Here is a 17,765-nt window from a genome sequence, read left to right as displayed (position 1 = left end):
TTAAACGTGGGCTGAAAAACCCTGCTGTTGAACCAGGCCTGCAGAGGGCACATGTGCAGGAGACCCAGTGGAAGGGTCTGGGAATTCTGGAACATTACTACCACGACCGCTCTGTTGAGCTGGAAAAAAACAGAGTGGTCAGCATGGCACTGGAGTCCAAGCAGTCTCCTAGAGTGAGCTGCCTCTTTGCATGATTCACCGTAAGGCCCAACCACTAAAGGTGGTTGTTGACAAGTTCCGTGTGGGCCTCTGCCCATTCAGCAGACTGGGCATAGTTTAGCTAGTCGTCCAGACAGTTGAGTACTCTGATGCCTTTGAGTCTCAATGGGGCCATGTGGTAGGGCTGAGGCTTGGTTGAGTACTGGGTTGGTTTGGTACTGGTTTGGTGGCTTTAGCACTGGGTTGGTACGGTATGAGGTTGGAACCAGGTCAGTACCTGGACGTACCGGTTCGGTGACTTAAGCACCAGGTTGGTACATAGACTGCACAGGGATGGTTCGGTGGCTTTTGCACCAGTGCAGTGATGCTAAAAAGCTATCATCAAAATGGCACCAAGATACTGTGGTTGAAATTGCTTTAAGCACAACCGAAGTGAGTATCTCGGTCCTGCACAGTGCTGCTGAGCCCAGCAGCTGCCGTTGCTGCATGTGTGCTGAGCACCACATTGCAGACATGCATTAGTGTAGAATCTGTTTTAAAAAAAAGGGTAACACTCAAAGAGAAAATGCTTTCTCAACAACAAAAAACAGTAATTAAACAATTACAAAATAATACAAACATCCTGTATGATGCTAAAAAGCAAAATCGAAAAATAAAATAAGCTCCAGCCGGAGCTATGCAACCTGGAGGAAGAGCACAAAGTCAGCCGACTTAACAGCCAACACAAGGTTACAGCAGGCCGTAACAAGCACCAGGCTGTAGTGCACACAATACACGTAATTAGTAAAAACTATTACTAATTACGAATTGTTGCATTTTTCTGAACAAGGTTCTCCGATCATGTCTTGAAAAGAAAAATGGTGCTGAGATCTGTGAGCACAGTCCTTTTGTGCCCTCGGGGCAGGCCACGACTGCATCACAGGCTCAAAGAGCAGCTTTGGTATACAATTTTCAGGATTCAGGTCTTTTAGAAGGTAAATAATTGAAAGGTAACATAAACAGTAAACATGCATCTCACTCTTGGAACTTGCCAAGTTAGTGACATATGTTTGTCAGTAAAATACAGGCATTTCCTTATACTCCCGGATTCTGATATTCAGTAAAGTGCTATAGGTAGCCGTAAGTTTAATCACATTTGGAAAATCCGTTCTCTAGATCAGTGGTCCTGTATACCCCCTATGACCCTTAGAAGTACCCCTAGGGATATGCATACCTGATTAAAAACCCTGCTCTAGATGTAAGTATGCAGTGGCTTCACAATATCCCTGTCTTCTGGGATTCACATTGCCAGCTGAGGAGAATAAATCTAACACAGTGAACCCTGGTTTGGTTACTTAAAAGTTCACAATGCACCACTGGTCAGAGTATTCTTAGGGATATTAGCTGGCATACCCAATTGGTTGTGTAACAAAAACTGGCCATAACCAGCCTATTGGTGCATGTCCTACCTGCAGCTCGCAGCTGGTTCCTCCTGGCAGGAACAGGTGGAGACTGGGCCCCCAACTGTGGACGATCCTGTTAATTAAAAAAAAAAAAAAAAAAAAAATGATAAAGTTTGCTAGATTTACAGTTTGAATTGCATGACTAGAATAACAATAACAAAAAGAAAAGAGAACTTGCTGAGAAAGCCACAGAGTGACGGCTGTCCACGGAGGGAGGTCTTGGGGTCTGGGAGGCCAGCTTCTTCTGTATTGTCGGGATGGGAGGAGACGGCTGTCGTGGGAGCTGCATGTAAAGAAACACCAAGTATGGCATCAAATAACAGTGACCAACTGGAGGGAGAGAAATATGGAATTGAAGTTAGAGGACTCCGGAATTCAAGCCGTTGCAGTACTTGTGGTACTTTTACTAAACACTTTGTTAAATCCACCATCATTAAGGACACTAGCATATTAGCAGAACTGTTAAACTTGTACAGGGCTTGTGACACCAGCACAGTGATGAAGGGCACCATCACGCACTTTTAACTTAACAGACCAGGTAAAATAGGTAAAATAAAAAATGTTTTTCCTACAGTACCATATTCCTTTAATTCAGCACATTCATTTAGAATTAAATCTCAATTAGGCTTAATTCACTGTGAAACTATTAGTGTTTTAAAAGAAGATAGCTCACTGAAATGCATCTTCTTTTACGCACAACGTATATTAAACAGATACCAGCTACAATATCTTAAAAAAAAACTGTCCTAGAGCTGAGGTATTCTTGGTATAAACTACAGCTGCGTACTGCAGCTCTGACCTCACTGTGCCTCAGCAGCACCCAGCTGTACATCTGGGTAGAAGTGGGCTCACATTGAAAGAGAGAAATTGTATTTCAGTAGGACTATGATGGACAAATCATTTTCAAATAATAACTAGCAATATGCTTGTATATGTGTTCTGGTCGGTTACCCCAAGGAACGGTGTGCTAGGATTTCAACCTTGTGTGTCGCATTCTCTGCGTGTCTCACCTCTTCTAATCTAGCCTGGCGGTCTCTCTCATACTCTAGCCGCATTTCATCGTTCCATTTCTCATCCTCCTCTCTCTGCTCCTCTTGTTTACGGCGCTCTTCTGCTTCACGTATCAGCTCTTCATTCTTTGACTTTTGCTGTAAGTGGTTAAAAAGAAAAGTTTTATGCCATTCACCTTTTGTATGTGCTGAGATCGCAGGTTCATTAATGTTAATGCATATCCACAGGAAGACAAGATAACCAGAATATCGCTCGCTAATGGTCATGTAGAACTGATGTAAATTTTAAAAAGACAAACATTTTCTTTGATCAATGAGCATTCTGGTATCTATAGCTTGGGAACCAGCTGCAGCCGGTTCATTTACTAGCCTCTCATGTTTTTCTGTAGTCCTAAGCACAAAGATAAAAAGCAGACTTAAAATTGAAGTAATTTGTTTCTTTATTTTTGTTGAATCCACCCCAAGGTTCTCCAGTTTCCACACTAACCTCCTGCTCTTTGAGTTTCTTCTTCTGCAGTTCCTCCTCGTACTCCTGCTGGATTTTTGCCCTTTGCTCAGCAAGCCGCCTCTCCTCCTTTTCCTCTTCCAATTGCAGCATCTGCCGTTCCTCCACTTCCTTGCAGCGCTTTTCCTCAATCTGAAAAAGGAAAGCGGGATTGACTTCTCCACTATTTTTTCCTGGTTAAAGATTAGAAGTTCAGCATGCTGCAGAACATTACCAACTCAAGGAATTGACAAATGCAAGAAACATAATAATGGCCAAACAACTATAGTGGTGCACAGTTTCAATAATTCACAAATATAGATAATTCATGTGTGACAAAGTGGTTGTATGTTGCGCAGGTTTTTCCCAATAAAGTACTCGGAGACTTCAGTTAGTTTTCCAAAACAACAGTGCCTTTACTTACAGTGCACGGAGAAACCAAAACAAAAAAATAAACAGCAAAAACAAAAGCCTAACTCCTTCAAGGAGGGCAAACTAAACACTTAACTATTCCCTAACTAAATGGTTGGGGCAGCTATGCCATTTCCCCAACAAAACCACACAAGAGAGGTTACACACAGTAACAATACTGTTGTCCTGTATTGGGTCTCAAACAAACTCCAGCTTTGCACAGGCTGTTAACAGTTTCCACGGTTCACACACACTTCTGCTCTCAAACTCCTACTCGCCTTCAACCAGACTCAGACAAAATAACTTCCTTTACACCTTAATTGTATATACAAGCATTAGAGTTCTTTCACGACCTCTAGTGGACACTTTTAGAAAAGTGTCCCCCCAGAAAACCTGGACACAGCACTCTGCTCATTCTCAGGCTTACATAAGTATTCTTAATTACTTTCCCTTTTATTCCATCACATCATGGTTTGGTAACTCAGACACTAAATTGAACGGTTTTAGGAACTTCACTGAGTCACTGCCTTAATTCACAATCTATTTATGTGCAAGTCAGATAATGAAATAACAAGGGAGCACTGCTGTATTTGATTTGCTACCAATTAAACTCCAGGCACACACACTCCACTGATTAGTTTTGCACTCTTCTTAATTGCTGAATCTGTTGGGTCATTTAGAATACAGAAGAAGAACCTTCACTATACAGGTTGGAACTACAGAGGGAGCAACAAAGGCGATAGGCATTCTGACGGTGGTCCTGAAGTGCAAAACCAAAAACACAAATACAAATTGAAAAACACAAATGCAAAAAACTGAACACACAAAAAAAAAAAAAAAAAAAAAAAACCACAAAACACAAAAGCAAATGCCGGAAACACAAATACAAAATCAGAAAACACAAATACAAAAAGCCCATAACACAACAGAAGTCATTTCACAACTGAAATACATCACAATGGAGGCCACTCCCCCAGATACCCCAGCACAGTCTCCACCTGTTTCTGGAGAAGCTGGAACTGTTTAGAAAGTGCAAGCTGAGCCTTTAGTAACTTCGTACCCCCTCACTTTGTGACAAAATAAACATGTGCACCGGCGCTACAGGGGCTACGGCATCTAGGGACCCCACAATAATGTTTCTTTCGGTTTCAAATTCGTCAGGTCATGACTGCAATGGGACTGAGAGATCGGGATACATCACCCAGTTCAGTGGCAGATAGACAGACAGCCTTTCAGTGTGTGCTGTGCTTTTGCTGTGAGATAAGGTTTTTTTTCAGTGAGAAACTGATTACTTTTAAAACAGGAAACATCCAAGTTCTCTGTATAATTAAAGAATGGAAAAACAAATGCTTTAGAAGGCAATGATATTGTGGATGAGCCAGCGAAAATCTTAATTTCACTGCCATCAAAAAATTAAATAAAACAAGACTATATATTTAATTACTCCTGCAGGCGCCACTCTCCACAGCAAAGCAAGAACGCTGACAACGTGAAACGTAGTGGCTTTGATAACCATACACACAGACAGAATTAACACTGTCGACTTTGGGTGTGATAGCAAATGTTTCTACATTCGTCATCTTGTAACACTACAGAAGACTGCTCAAACATTTGTTACCATTTCATGTAATTTGTGTCGGAAGCAGTAAATAACTGTAGAAATTAAATACCCTTTAGATAGGGTATTAAAGCTCAACAAATACTTTGCAGACAGCAGTTTAATATTCTTTATCAGTAAATGATTTATCAATGTAAATGCGATATAGGGTAATTTTTTTGATTTTAGTATTTTTCAATTTGTATATCTGTTTTTTTTAATCTGTATTTCTGTTTTTTAATTAGCATTTTTCAATTTGTATTTCTTTTTTTTTTTTTTTTGTTTTTTGTATTTGTGTTTTGTACTTAAGGGTCACCGTACATTCTGTCTATTTGAAGGAGGCACTTGGGGAGGAAAACGACACCAACATACTGAGGTGTGTGACCAGTTTTGCAACAATGAAATAATCCATGTGTTAAGTTATTAAAACTATATGCTACTCATATTAAAGGGAGAAGGCTGCTTAAAAATCACCTGCATGCGGAGGTAGTCTTTGTATTTATCTTGCTCATGTAGCTGCTGAGGTGTAGGAACATCACCAAATAGAGTTCCTCGGCCAAAGGGGGACGAGTGAGCAAACGCAAACCCTACAACAAAACAAAATCATTTTAATAACGCAGTGCAAGAAAGAGAGAGCAAATCAGAGACACTCGGAAGCAGCAGGAAGGTTTTGGTTTAAAAGGCAATAGAAAAACAATTCTGAGTTCTGTGAAGTTCTGTGTATATTTTTTTTCACAAGTGTGTGACCTTAGCAATTACCCTTTTATTTCCATTAAAAAAAATTAATTATTATTGTCCTTTAATTTTAAATTTTAACTTTAATTCTCTCAGCGAGAAACAAAGTCTGCTGCTTAGTAGGAGCTAACTTCATTTTGCATAATTGAAATATTTTGAAGAAAAGCACTAGACAGGTTTGCTAACTGATTTAGAAAAGGATAAATTAATGAGACTTGAGAAGATCACCCCTGTCGTGCATATATTGTAGGTTAAAGAAAATGGCTGGTTTTGATCTGGAAAATAATGTAATATTTCTCTCCAGTGCTTAAATCAGTTACCTGAAATCTTGTGTGAAGAGGGGGCTCCGGTTTCATCCCTTAGAGTCTCTAAGTTCCTGTTTAGAGACAGCAAAGATCTTTTCTCTTGCAGTGCTTTCGATGCAGGGTTCACATATGCATCTTCATTGAATTTATGCATTCTTTTTAGATCAGCTGCCCAGAGGTTTAAAAAAAAAAAAAAGATGCATTTAAAATGTCAAGGGTTTAAGTCGTACAAGTTCTTTAAGGTTTATAACACACAGACATAGATTTACAGTTTCAAGTAGGACTACAATTTAACTCCAAATCCCCTGTACATGTTCTATTGTTCTCTCCAACTAGAGCATCCTGTAGAGATATTTGAATACATAGATCACAAAATCTCATGTTCCCATCATTGAACAAAGCTGGTTTTAAATGGATGCATCATTACAGCAGTAAGCATCCCTTTTCCTTTACCTCATACAGTGCCGGCGCTAGGATGTACTGGGCCCTGGTGCAAGAGTTTAAAGTAGACCTTGCAGCCCCCAGCATTAATAGCTAATGATGTAACTATTAATGCAAAAAGTCCAAACTTATTCAACATATCCATATTGAACATTGGTATATGTACCTAATTTGATTTCAGTTTTTATAAACTGAAATTCATAAAATGAACTATTAATAATACATTTCTTCATTGTTAATAATGTAAAATAATAATATAAAAAGACAAGACTTTTCATTTTTTGAACTAAGGTCTACACGGTGGCGGATTTTAAACCATGCAAATTTTGTCTTGCAAGTCTATTTTCAACTGACAGTACAGCCAATGCAGACAATCTGTCCTGTGACATTGTTGACTGCAGGTAATTCTTAATCAAACAAAGGCAGTTTACTGAAGGATCACTCAGCACTAGCAACTCTGGAATTTCAAGTAGTTCGGTTTGGGTGTTGAGAATCCTCTGCTCAAAATCAGGTACTTTACCACTTGAAATGGAGAGTTCCCATCATCAGATAATCAGATCAGATATCAGCCTACAGATAAACAATCTATTAGCTCTAATTTGCGCATTTGTGTTTTGATTGACAGTCCTCCAATACTACCTTGCTACGGTTTACTTTTCTAATCCCAGTAGATTAGACAGCACCTATATATATTTTTTACATTTAGTAATAAAAGAAAAGATCTCAGGGCTGGGCCTCCCAAAGGCTGGGCCCGGGTGGAATTGTGTCCCTTGCACCTCCCTTGATGCTGGCCCTGACCTCATAACATTACCCAAGGCTGTCATTGCCAGCCTTGAGTGCAAGATGGCTTAAATTTAGCATATAGTGCCATCTCTAGGTCAAATTGTAAGCAGAAATTTAAAAAACCGAGACAAGAAGACAACTTACTGATGAGATTTCCCTGGTTGTCCTTGAGAGGTGCCCCTCCTCCACCCTTGCCCCAGGGATTGTAGTTCTTCATCTCAGCCTCAATCTTAGCATCGTATCGTTCCCTTTCTTCTTTCTCCCTCCTCTTCCGCTCCTGCATTTCTTGCATCTACCATTGATTTTAAAATTATGCTCTCAACGCTCGTCAATCTGAAAGCTATACAAAACTGTACTGTACAGTGCAGCTCCATCACAGTAAGTTGAAGTCAGAACCTGAGATCAACTCAGATTCTGCTTTAGAAGCACCATTTGCAGGGTCTTCATGAACAAATTTAAATAAGTCTCATCTGATTTTTTTATGCTAATGCTAAATTTCTTAAACTGGGTTTCCACTTTTTAATTTTTCACAGCTTCAGTTTTTTTTTTTTTTTTTTTTGCTTTGCTTATAAAACAACAAACTTTAAAGCACTATCATTTTATGAGTCAAATGGCAATAATTTGAAACTTTGAATGAATGGTGTAACATAAAAAAATAATTACTGAATGAAGGGTCTCTAAATCCCTCGTACTGTGGGCCTCATTTACGAAAGGACACTAATTGCAGCTGTAAAGTGCACATTAAGCAGTGAGCCTAACGTGCACTATAAATCTAAATTTACTGTCCCATTTACTAACACAGAACACATTAATTTACTTGCAAGGTATTATGCTAATTTACATACCGTGCACACTACATGTATTGTGAGCGATAATTTAATGTGCACAATAATATCCAAGACTTACCCGTGACCACCGTAATATCAACAGCTCCGGCAGTCCTGGCATATCTTTTGGTCAGTGGCATATTGTGAAAGTGGAGGTGGCTTACATTGACCAAATGTGAGTGATCAACAGACACAGCACTCCACAGGGGACAGGCAGAGGCAACGCAGACTAAAACTGTATGCAGAAGAAATTCTAGTGGAGGCGGTTGTTTTAAACTATAATAACTGTTTGGTCCAGTGGTTTATTAAACCACTCTATTATTTGTACCAATGTAATGAACTATAAAATAAAATCTAAGAAATTATAACATCAATTAATGTTTATTCACGCTTAATATAACCTGCTATTTGAGGGTAATGTTCACTGCTCTATATGAAAACTTTAGGGTTATGTATGGTTAAGTAATGCCTCTATGATGCCAGATAGATTTCAGACCAAAAAATAGGTTTAAATAGTGCACTTTTACCCACCCATTTCAAATCGTACCGTTTTGGCACACACTTCCTATAGAATGAGGAATGTTATATGTGTTAAGTCACATTCTCAGGACAATGGAGAGAATTTGGAGTTTCTAAACTGCATGGAAACGCTGCCATTGTTAACTTATCAGAAATAGAACATTTGGCCAATATCAGTGCATTGTCACTTAGAAGTACTGTACACGTTAAAATACTAGTCAATTATTGCCCCCAAACTAAATTACTGTAGCATTTTTGTTTGTTTTTGTTGTAGCTGGCCAGACAGTACCTGCTGATTCAGTGCTTCCTGGTAATTATGTATAACCTCCTTTGATTTCTTTGGTTTCTCTCCAGGAAACATCCCAACCCTATCATTGGTTGTAGCAGCAGTGGTGTTCGACCCAGTTGCTCCTCTGTATAAAACACAGTGGGGAAAAACAAAGATATTTCTATTTATTTATTTATTCTTCAGGCTGCCTTTTGAGATATGGGTGATCAACGGATGTGGCAGAACAATAAGATATCAAAATTCAAGAGCAAGAGTAGTTCCTTCAACTAAAATGAGATGTTTCACTTCAGTTTATCTCAATTAGGGTAAATCGGTATACCAGATATCCTACATTCGCAAGGAGAGTGTCCTGACTACATCCGGTATTTTAAAAGAAAAGAAGTTGCTATTCTCAATTGGGACTCTGAATGAACCTACCTGAATATAATTAAACTCCACTACGCACATACATATATAGCAATCGATGATGAAGTCTACAGCATGACAGACCAAACAGACAGATCTCTGTCCCTTTCAAAGTATTCCAACACAAAACTTACGATGATTGCATTCCAGGATAGTTCTGCGGGGTTGGTCCAGTGGGAGGGTTCACAAAGGGCAGAGACTCCACACCCATTGCTCCTGGACCATCTGAGCATCATCACGCCACAGAAAAAGAGAAGAAAAGAAACAAAGGATGTTAGGAAGACCGGCATTAATACAAATAGTCAAATCAACACAACTGCTCCCAGAGAGGAAATCTTATTTAACATTGCAATGCAATAGAGAACATCTCACATCTCTAACATTGTTGAACACAGGTATTTAGAGGTATGACTAATACCACAAGCTAGGATAGTTTTGCTTACAATAGGCCAGGCTGGGGTCTAAAGGATTCCGAGCCCCATAGTAGTAATATGCGTCATCATACGGGGTTCTGTAATTATCGGTCAGTGTAGGAGGCAGGGGTGGAGGCACACTTGTAATCCTGCAAAAATACAAATAAAAGAGAGACATATGAAATGCAAGTTTTAGGGAAAAAAATAAGGTTTGTTCTGCAGATAGTAAAGATTAATATTGTGTATATGATGCATACAGAATAGGAAGAACTGTCACTTGCACTTCAAATTGTACTCTTGAACAGCTTGCAACTACTTACACCACCTCTTAAAACCACAACATACTATATTTAAAATATTAACAATAGTTAAAATAAATAAATAAATAAATAAATAAACAAACAAACTTTTCAGACATTAAATATCCTGGTTACAAATACCTGGGGGCAACAATTTCTCCAAGGGTACTAGACAGCCCTCTGTGGAACTCCTCATTGAGGGGTACACCCCCACTTATACCAGCACCTCCAGCTGCTGAAACTCCCAAAGGGGTGTAGTCAATGGGAGGAGCCTGGAACGCTACTCTGGGTCTCTCAGGTGGGCGTCTCTCTTCAGCAACAGGAGGAGGTCTTTCTTCATGAGGCCTTCTGATTGGTTCAGACCCCAAATCACCGAGACCCACCCCTGATCGATATGGCAGATCTCTTGGTTTGTTGTCATATTCCCGATTTATTGCACCAAACTGCTTAATTCTGTCAGGCTGCAAGAGATTCCGGGGAATTCAAATCAAATACAAAAAAGACACTTTATATACCATTACCCAATTCAGCTTGTATCTAAAATACTATATTTTATTGTAATGTAAAAAATATATGTTTTAGAGTTGAATGTGACTTGCATTGAGGATCTAGAAATCATGGGAGTAACTGTGATTCAGGAGCAACTTATTTCTGAGTCAATACAGTATTATAAAACACTTCCCACTGCAATCAACAGGAATAATCATGCACAGCAAATTGAGTAACATGTACTGGTAATTTTACAAAAAGCCATGATGGGGTCACAGGCAATCCCTATGGCATTAAAATGGACAAAAATGGAACAAAGCCCTCCCAAAATACCCTTCTCCCCTGGATGTTAGTTACTGCTATTGTTAAATGGAAGGTCTACATAAATATATGACCTATACATTTGCGCAGTTCTAGTACAGTGCCTGCACTTGTGTTAAATGTTCTATCACATTCTAGCTGTATGTATAGCATCCCATCTTCATAACAGTTGCCCCATCCCTTCATTAGTACTGTATCCACTGTCTTGAACATGTTTCTAGTGATTGGTTGTGTTGGGAATGCTCCCTTGAGTGAGTTTCACTTTTTGACTAAAGTTGGGCTATAAAAAGTTATAAAAGAAAGGTTACATCAGGCTGCACTACTGTGGTGAATAACAAATTACTACATACATTCAAAACACACACGCAGGCAACAAGGTTTACCTTCTCTTTGCTTTGCTGGAAAAATAAGTGTAAAAGTGTTATGAAGGTTTGTTCAAAGTGCAGAAGAAGATCAACAATGCAGCTAAGTTTTTTTTCATTTTTTATTTCTGTTTTAAATGAAGTTTTTGTTCCAAGCTTGTGATCCTTACAAAACCCTCAGCTTGTTTGGGGTAGTTCCAACATTAAGATTTGTTTAATGCGATTTTAGTTTTAAAACCTTTTAAAACCGAAATGTTGAATACATGGCTGCAAAGACAGTAGTATGCCAAAATGGACCTGCCACGTCTGTATTTTGGGAAATAACATAGCAAATATCATCTATAATACAGGTAATACAGTTTTTTTTATATTTTTTTATAAATGGTTCTACAAACCATGCTATATAGGCCAACATTAATACATTTCAGATTTTCCTTTGTTGAAATGGTCACACTAAGTATCACTCTACAATGTTTTAAACCTGACCAAATACAGTTTCTTCAATTCAAATTCAGCTTATCTCTGATATATACAGAAAATTGCCAAGCACGTTTGAGACGAGAACTGACTTCAGTTCTTTATCATACACATGCGTATTATGCACTTAAGGTTTACCTGCTTCTCTGGGTCGACTGCTCCAGAAGCAGCAACTCGGAGCCCCAGTTCTTTTTCCCTGAAAAACGGAAGTTAAACAAATACAAATTTGTATTAAAGGTATACAGTAGTAGTAGCACACCTACCACTTAAGGACCTCCAGCGCTCCCAAAAAACACCAGCGATGTATTGTGTTGAATATTGATTGCCATTGTCAGAGTGAATGTGGATAATATTACCGTTTCTTGTTCCTTTGCTGCTCTGCCATCTGTTCCTGCAGCTCTTGTCTGTATTTCTCTTTTCTCGTCTGCTGTGCAAGATCTCTGTTTGCTCCCCCTAAAGACACCAAAACAAGCTCTACTAATTAAAAAAGTGAAGTGCAGCTCAATGTTTAAGAGTAACGACCACAGGCATAACTAGTTACAGCGCAGACCACAGAGTATTACCACACAGTTCAACGTGCAAATCAGCATGTATTAAGAGAAGTAACTGGCATTTTTCATGAGCGCTATCTACTACTACTAGGTTTGATTGAACAGTTTCACATTTAATTGGGTGTACATTTCTACATATCAGGAAGCAACTATCAAATTAAGGAATATAAAACATAAAAGCACACTATCACCCAGCTGAGTCTGAAGTCACAGACACCAGACTTCTTCAGTTTTAAAGACTTTATCCTTAGCGGTGGTGTGCAAGGTGCACACACTGATTTACTACCAAAGCACCCGAGTAAGTGAAAATACATATATAATATAAACTGACCAATCATCAACCCTGTAGCAAACACACCATCCTCTTTATTGGCTGCCGATTTTGATCTGTCAGTGGGCCTGTAAGATGGAGTCAGCATTTGAGGCCTGAAAATAAATGCAAGGAAAGATGATAGAGGTTATTGGTCACAAACCTAGAGTACTGTAAACCCCAAAAAGCGAATTGCTTCATTGTTAATTCATATTCTTCCTGGCATTTTATTTAGCAATTTTGTTTTCAGATAAAGTTTAGCTCTTTTGCTTTTTATTCATTATAGCCCATTATGCTAAGTGTTTGAAGCACACTAAAACAAATCACTTTGCTGTCAGTGCTATTGACCAGACTTCTCTGGCAAATGAACACTGTTCAGTCATAGTCTGAACTCAATGCAATTTCTCCTATGGTGACATGTTGTACACACTGTACCTACATTCACAACCCCCAATCGGTAGTTAAAATAACAAATTTCCTGTCATTGAGACAAACTGTAGATCTCATTACCTTTGAAATATGTTATCTATCTAGCCTGGATTTATTGTACATACAGGGACATTGCAATCTCACAAACACACTGACTAATAAAAAGTGTCACATTACCAAATACAGTAAGTGCTATTACCCACAAACTGTTACTCTTGTGGTCAACAGTCAAAGAACTCCAGAACCTAAACCTGAGGTCTTACAACACCAGTGTACAAAACAGAAAACGTCCAACGTCTCTGAGACCCCTGTGACCACCTTTCTATTAAAGGCTGTGCTTTCTCGTCTTTTGCCATCAAGCTCACCCTATTCAAAATCCTCAATAAATTCAAACACAATGGATATACCAGGCTATTTCCAAAGTTACTGTAACCTCTACAGTCGAAGACGAAAATGTCTGGCAAGTAGTGAGGTTTTTTTTTTGTTTTTTTTTTTAAATCTACACTTGGGTTTTATCCCGTTCTTTTTAAAAGGTTTAACAAATATGACTGTAGTTTTCACATTATGGTGGAATAAAATTTCCCTTTGGTTGAAAAGTGACCTGTATAAGAGAGAACCTGCAAAAAAAAGAAACTCCTAGAGTAACCTTAACCCTTTGCGGTTCTATGTCGGACTAGGTCCAACATTATGATTTTTCCTTTCCAGTCTGATGTCCGACATCATCAAAAAGACGTAAAGCACAGGTCTCTAGTTATTTTTTCTCTGGAAAAAGCATAGAAAACTATTCAATGGCCGAGTGAGACCCCCCCCCAATACATGAGAGTAGGTGTTAAAACGTCATGCTGATATTGAACTCTGCTCTCGCCAAGATAAGCACCAACTAAGACATAGCTTTTTTTTTTTTTTTAAAAGTGAGGGCAACCTTTTGCATCTTCCACAGCTTCCTTTGCTGCCCACTTTCTTCCAGTTTTCAACACAGGTGCTGCCTCCCTCACACATTCGTTGTGTGACTCTACCAATGTAATTTCCAGTCGAACCTTGGTGCACTTAAACTCCACGGTTAAAGCTGAGACTGGCAGCTGCAGTATCCCTTTACCATACGGTCCCACTCTGCCGAGGCAGCGCGGATCTCCTAACCATTTCCTGACGTATACATCGATTAACACTTCCAGCTTCTCTACTGTTGTCAAGGAAACCTCATACACAGTGAGTGGCCACAGAAACCTTGCAGGAATTTGGATATTGTAACTTTATTCTGCAGAGTCTAGAAATTGCTGGAGGGTGTAAAACTATGAATTACATTATAGTTTATTTCAAACACTTGCCCGAAAAAAATAAATAATATTACTTGGCTTTGCCTGCAGCTGAGAGCGGTCTCCTGTTTGGCCTTTCCCTGTAGTCATCTTCGTAGTCCAGGTGGGCATCCCGGTCTTTCCTCTCTCTATAGGGCCTGGAGATTAAAATAAATAAAGATTATAGACTTTATATTTCTAAATGAAAGTTGGGAGTGCAGTAATGTACGATAGATACATCACCAAATATGGAAATCTCATATGAAAAGAATTATTCAAGAGGGACTGGACTGAGCTGAGCTGCACAAATACATTTGATAATTCAGTAATTTGACATGTATTTGTAATTTTAATCCAGTTTCTATCAGTTTTTGCCAGGCTCTTTTTCCAAAGATGACTGGGAATGGAGACCACCCTTCCAGCCTTTTAGACAGCACTTGGGCTGGGGATGTGAGTGGACAAATAGAGAATAGCAGTCCAATGCTATCAATTGCTATCAAAATAAACAAATAGACATTTTAAATCCTCCAAAACATTACCGATTTTCATTTTTATGCCTGTCAGTTTCTTGGTAATCATCATATTCATCAAGTCTTGTGTCCCTCAGTCTTGGCATGTCTCTAAAAAGAAGAAAAAAAGCACATTTCGACTAATATAAGATTACAAAAACATTTTAAAATAATATGCATTACTTGGAGAATTCCACAGCAATCAGTTAGAATGTTATTAATGACAATGACCTATTTATCATCAGTAGAATACCAAACAGTAGGCATAATTCCTCAAACTTGTAATTACATGTCTTTGGATGCACAGAATTAAAATATATTATTTGGGAATCTCTTTGGAAACACTTGTATTTGCTTTCTTTTCAACAAAGTTATTATACATAATATAAAATAGTTTGCCCTGTAAATGTTTATCATGTTATCATTTACTTCCCATCTCAGCATAATTGTGTGCCGTTTAAAAGGTTTATAATATAAAAAACATTAATCTCAAGATAAAACTATAATAAGTAACATTGAAAAACTTTTTTTTATTAAAGTCAACATAAAAATGAGCCAAAGGGATTCGATATAACTTTGTCGCTTTGCACTTTCTGTACTCTTGTGTTTCTTTCCTTCATTTTTCTTTTGCAAGTAAGAAATGTACCCATTTCAACCAGCCGCTATTGCTGTTACTAAAAATGCAGCTGTGGTTCACTTTGGACTGCTAAGCAAAAATGTATTATTTATGCACAATGGTTTAGAGAAAATATATAATACTGTTAACAAAATTTACTTTTTTTATTTGTACATTTCTGAGTCGTCCTGTGTACCCCTTAGATCCTTAGAAGTACCCCCGGTTGAAAACCACCGGTCTAAAGTAAACAATTAGGGAGAATATTCCATAAACATCTGCACACTGTTACCACTGCTTACAGTGTTTGGCTGCCCTGCCCTTTCAATATTTACACAAGATGTAGAATCACAAAATGAAGAAGTTATTCTAATTCAAGCACAGCAAATCCACCAGCTTTCTTTAGCCTCAGCTTTAACACTGGTTTGAAGCAAGACCTCACTGGAAACAAGACCTTTCCGTTGGGCAATCCTGAGTAAACAAAATGTAATATATAACCTCATGAGAGAAGGCTGCTCTTTGTGGCAGTACCTTTCTGATTTGTGGTTCCCCCTGCGCTGTCTTTTCTCTGTGAATCCAGGTTCCTCGCTTAGCTGAGGGTGCCTCCTTTCATGGCTCTCGTCAAGTTCGGAATCGTAGTCTAGCCTGGAGAGCCGAGGTCTCCTCTCTTCCTCCGGCCGCCGTGCTCTGCCCTCCTCTTGCCTCCTTCCCTTCCTCAACACCTGAGATTCTGTGAGGGTGGCAGCATCTCTCCTGGGAGGAGGGGTGTGCTCCCTGGCTGCTGGTGCTCGTGATGTCGGCTGAACCTCGGGGTACAGTTCAGGCAGGACTCTGCTAGAAGTAAGGGGCTCCTCAACTCTGCCCTGGTGGTACTGATAAAGAACAAAAAGAAAGGATCAGATGGGCCGGCACCAGCAGGCAATTGGATTAAGTTCATCCCAGTTCTTAGTGGTTATGAGTGTAATTCAAAAGACTTTCATTAAAACTTGCCCTCAGAAAGTCCAGGAACTGGTTATGTTTGTAAAATTGCCATGACCAAAGTCATACTACACAACTCTCTTAGTACGACTTTTGCTTTTTCGTTGTACTGGTCACACTGGAGGTGAGAGGGAGAATACATTGACAACAAGCACCTACTGGTTGCTGCCTATGCCTTATTTTTTATAGTGCTTTTTTTCATTAATATATAGTAATTTTAAAACTAATATATAGTAAATTTAAAATTAAAAATAAAAATGCAGCTACAAGTAGGAAATCAGTAACGTATATTGAAAAATAAAGATGGGCGATTATGTACAAAGCTTTAATAAAATTAGGCATTAAATCAATAAATCATTTCTATAAACCCCTATTCCTTGAACTACCTGCCATCTTAAAAATAATCAATTTAAAAACACAAAACACCCAAAATTATAAATATAAACCTAAATAGGAAAAAAAAATACTCAGTCAAAAGGTGCAGCATGTATCAAGTAGTTATTAATAAACATAGGAACTTTGCCTTTCATCTACCTTGTCTGTAAAATAGAGCAGATCAGTTCATCTATTGTATTGTATTGAACTGTACATGTAACAGTGACAATAATCACAAGCACACAATGGAACTTATCTGTGACATTGATTAGGCAAAGCAGTAATATTAACTAGGATCACTACACATTCAGTATTACCAACTGTAGATTTGTGTTTTTATCAGAATATTGTAATAATAATCGTATTTAAAAACCTGTCAATATAGTAGTATATGTACCTGTACAGTACTCCTTGCTTCTCTCTTAAAAGCAACATTTTCCTCTTGTCCCCTGAGAAACTGGTTATACTCCTGGTTTCTCTCACTTCGTAATCTAGCCTAAAAATGCAGAGAAAAGAAAACAAGCTGATTTAATTGGACAAAAGGGTTCTGAATAAGGGTCTCCCCCGGTACTCGGCTCTTTAATAAATAAAAAAGCAGTTTTCATAAACACTAAAATCCAAAGGTCACAGTTCAATTTTAAAACAAACTGACATGAAAACTGAGCTTAGCTGTGTTTCAATAGGAATTCCTAATTGACTCTCTGCTCAACTAATGTACATTAAGCAAAATCACATTCGTAATTAAAGTCAACAGCAGAGGGTTCCCTGAACAGCTCAACAACCATTGGCAGCTAAGCTGGTGCATTCAATCCGAACAAAGGGATTTACATCGGTGCTAAAGCTGTTGCTTAGATACACAGTTTGGCAATCTGGTCACTTGTGGTAGCTTCCAACTTAACAGTGTATTTTTTTTTTTTTTTTTTTTTTTTTTCTACCTTTA

General features: G+C 38.5%; 1 protein-coding gene across 1 annotated transcript in view; it reads right to left on the bottom strand.

Annotated features, from left to right (window-relative positions):
* LOC121313909 (centrosome and spindle pole-associated protein 1) overlaps positions 1-17,765 on the bottom strand; it is a 30,879-nt gene that overhangs the window by 7,056 nt on the left and 6,058 nt on the right. The window contains exons 6-23 of the mRNA XM_041246691.1: positions 17,223-17,321; positions 16,004-16,344; positions 14,890-14,970; positions 14,407-14,508; positions 12,651-12,745; positions 12,125-12,221; positions 11,907-11,964; positions 10,261-10,580; positions 9,851-9,969; positions 9,542-9,632; positions 9,003-9,126; positions 7,512-7,659; positions 6,159-6,311; positions 5,578-5,690; positions 3,099-3,248; positions 2,612-2,749; positions 1,780-1,884; positions 1,608-1,674 (exon numbers count right to left, since the gene is read on the bottom strand). Of these exons, the coding sequence (XP_041102625.1) occupies positions 1,608-1,674; positions 1,780-1,884; positions 2,612-2,749; positions 3,099-3,248; positions 5,578-5,690; positions 6,159-6,311; positions 7,512-7,659; positions 9,003-9,126; positions 9,542-9,632; positions 9,851-9,969; positions 10,261-10,580; positions 11,907-11,964; positions 12,125-12,221; positions 12,651-12,745; positions 14,407-14,508; positions 14,890-14,970; positions 16,004-16,344; positions 17,223-17,321 (2,401 nt within the window). The remainder of the gene's footprint in view (positions 1-1,607; positions 1,675-1,779; positions 1,885-2,611; positions 2,750-3,098; positions 3,249-5,577; positions 5,691-6,158; positions 6,312-7,511; positions 7,660-9,002; positions 9,127-9,541; positions 9,633-9,850; positions 9,970-10,260; positions 10,581-11,906; positions 11,965-12,124; positions 12,222-12,650; positions 12,746-14,406; positions 14,509-14,889; positions 14,971-16,003; positions 16,345-17,222; positions 17,322-17,765) is intronic.

This window comes from Polyodon spathula, chromosome 4, assembly GCF_017654505.1.
Source record: "Polyodon spathula isolate WHYD16114869_AA chromosome 4, ASM1765450v1, whole genome shotgun sequence".
NCBI lineage: Eukaryota > Metazoa > Chordata > Actinopteri > Acipenseriformes > Polyodontidae > Polyodon > Polyodon spathula.
The sequence above is the reverse complement of the archived record's forward strand: the minus strand, read 5'-3'. Positions and strand labels throughout refer to the sequence as shown.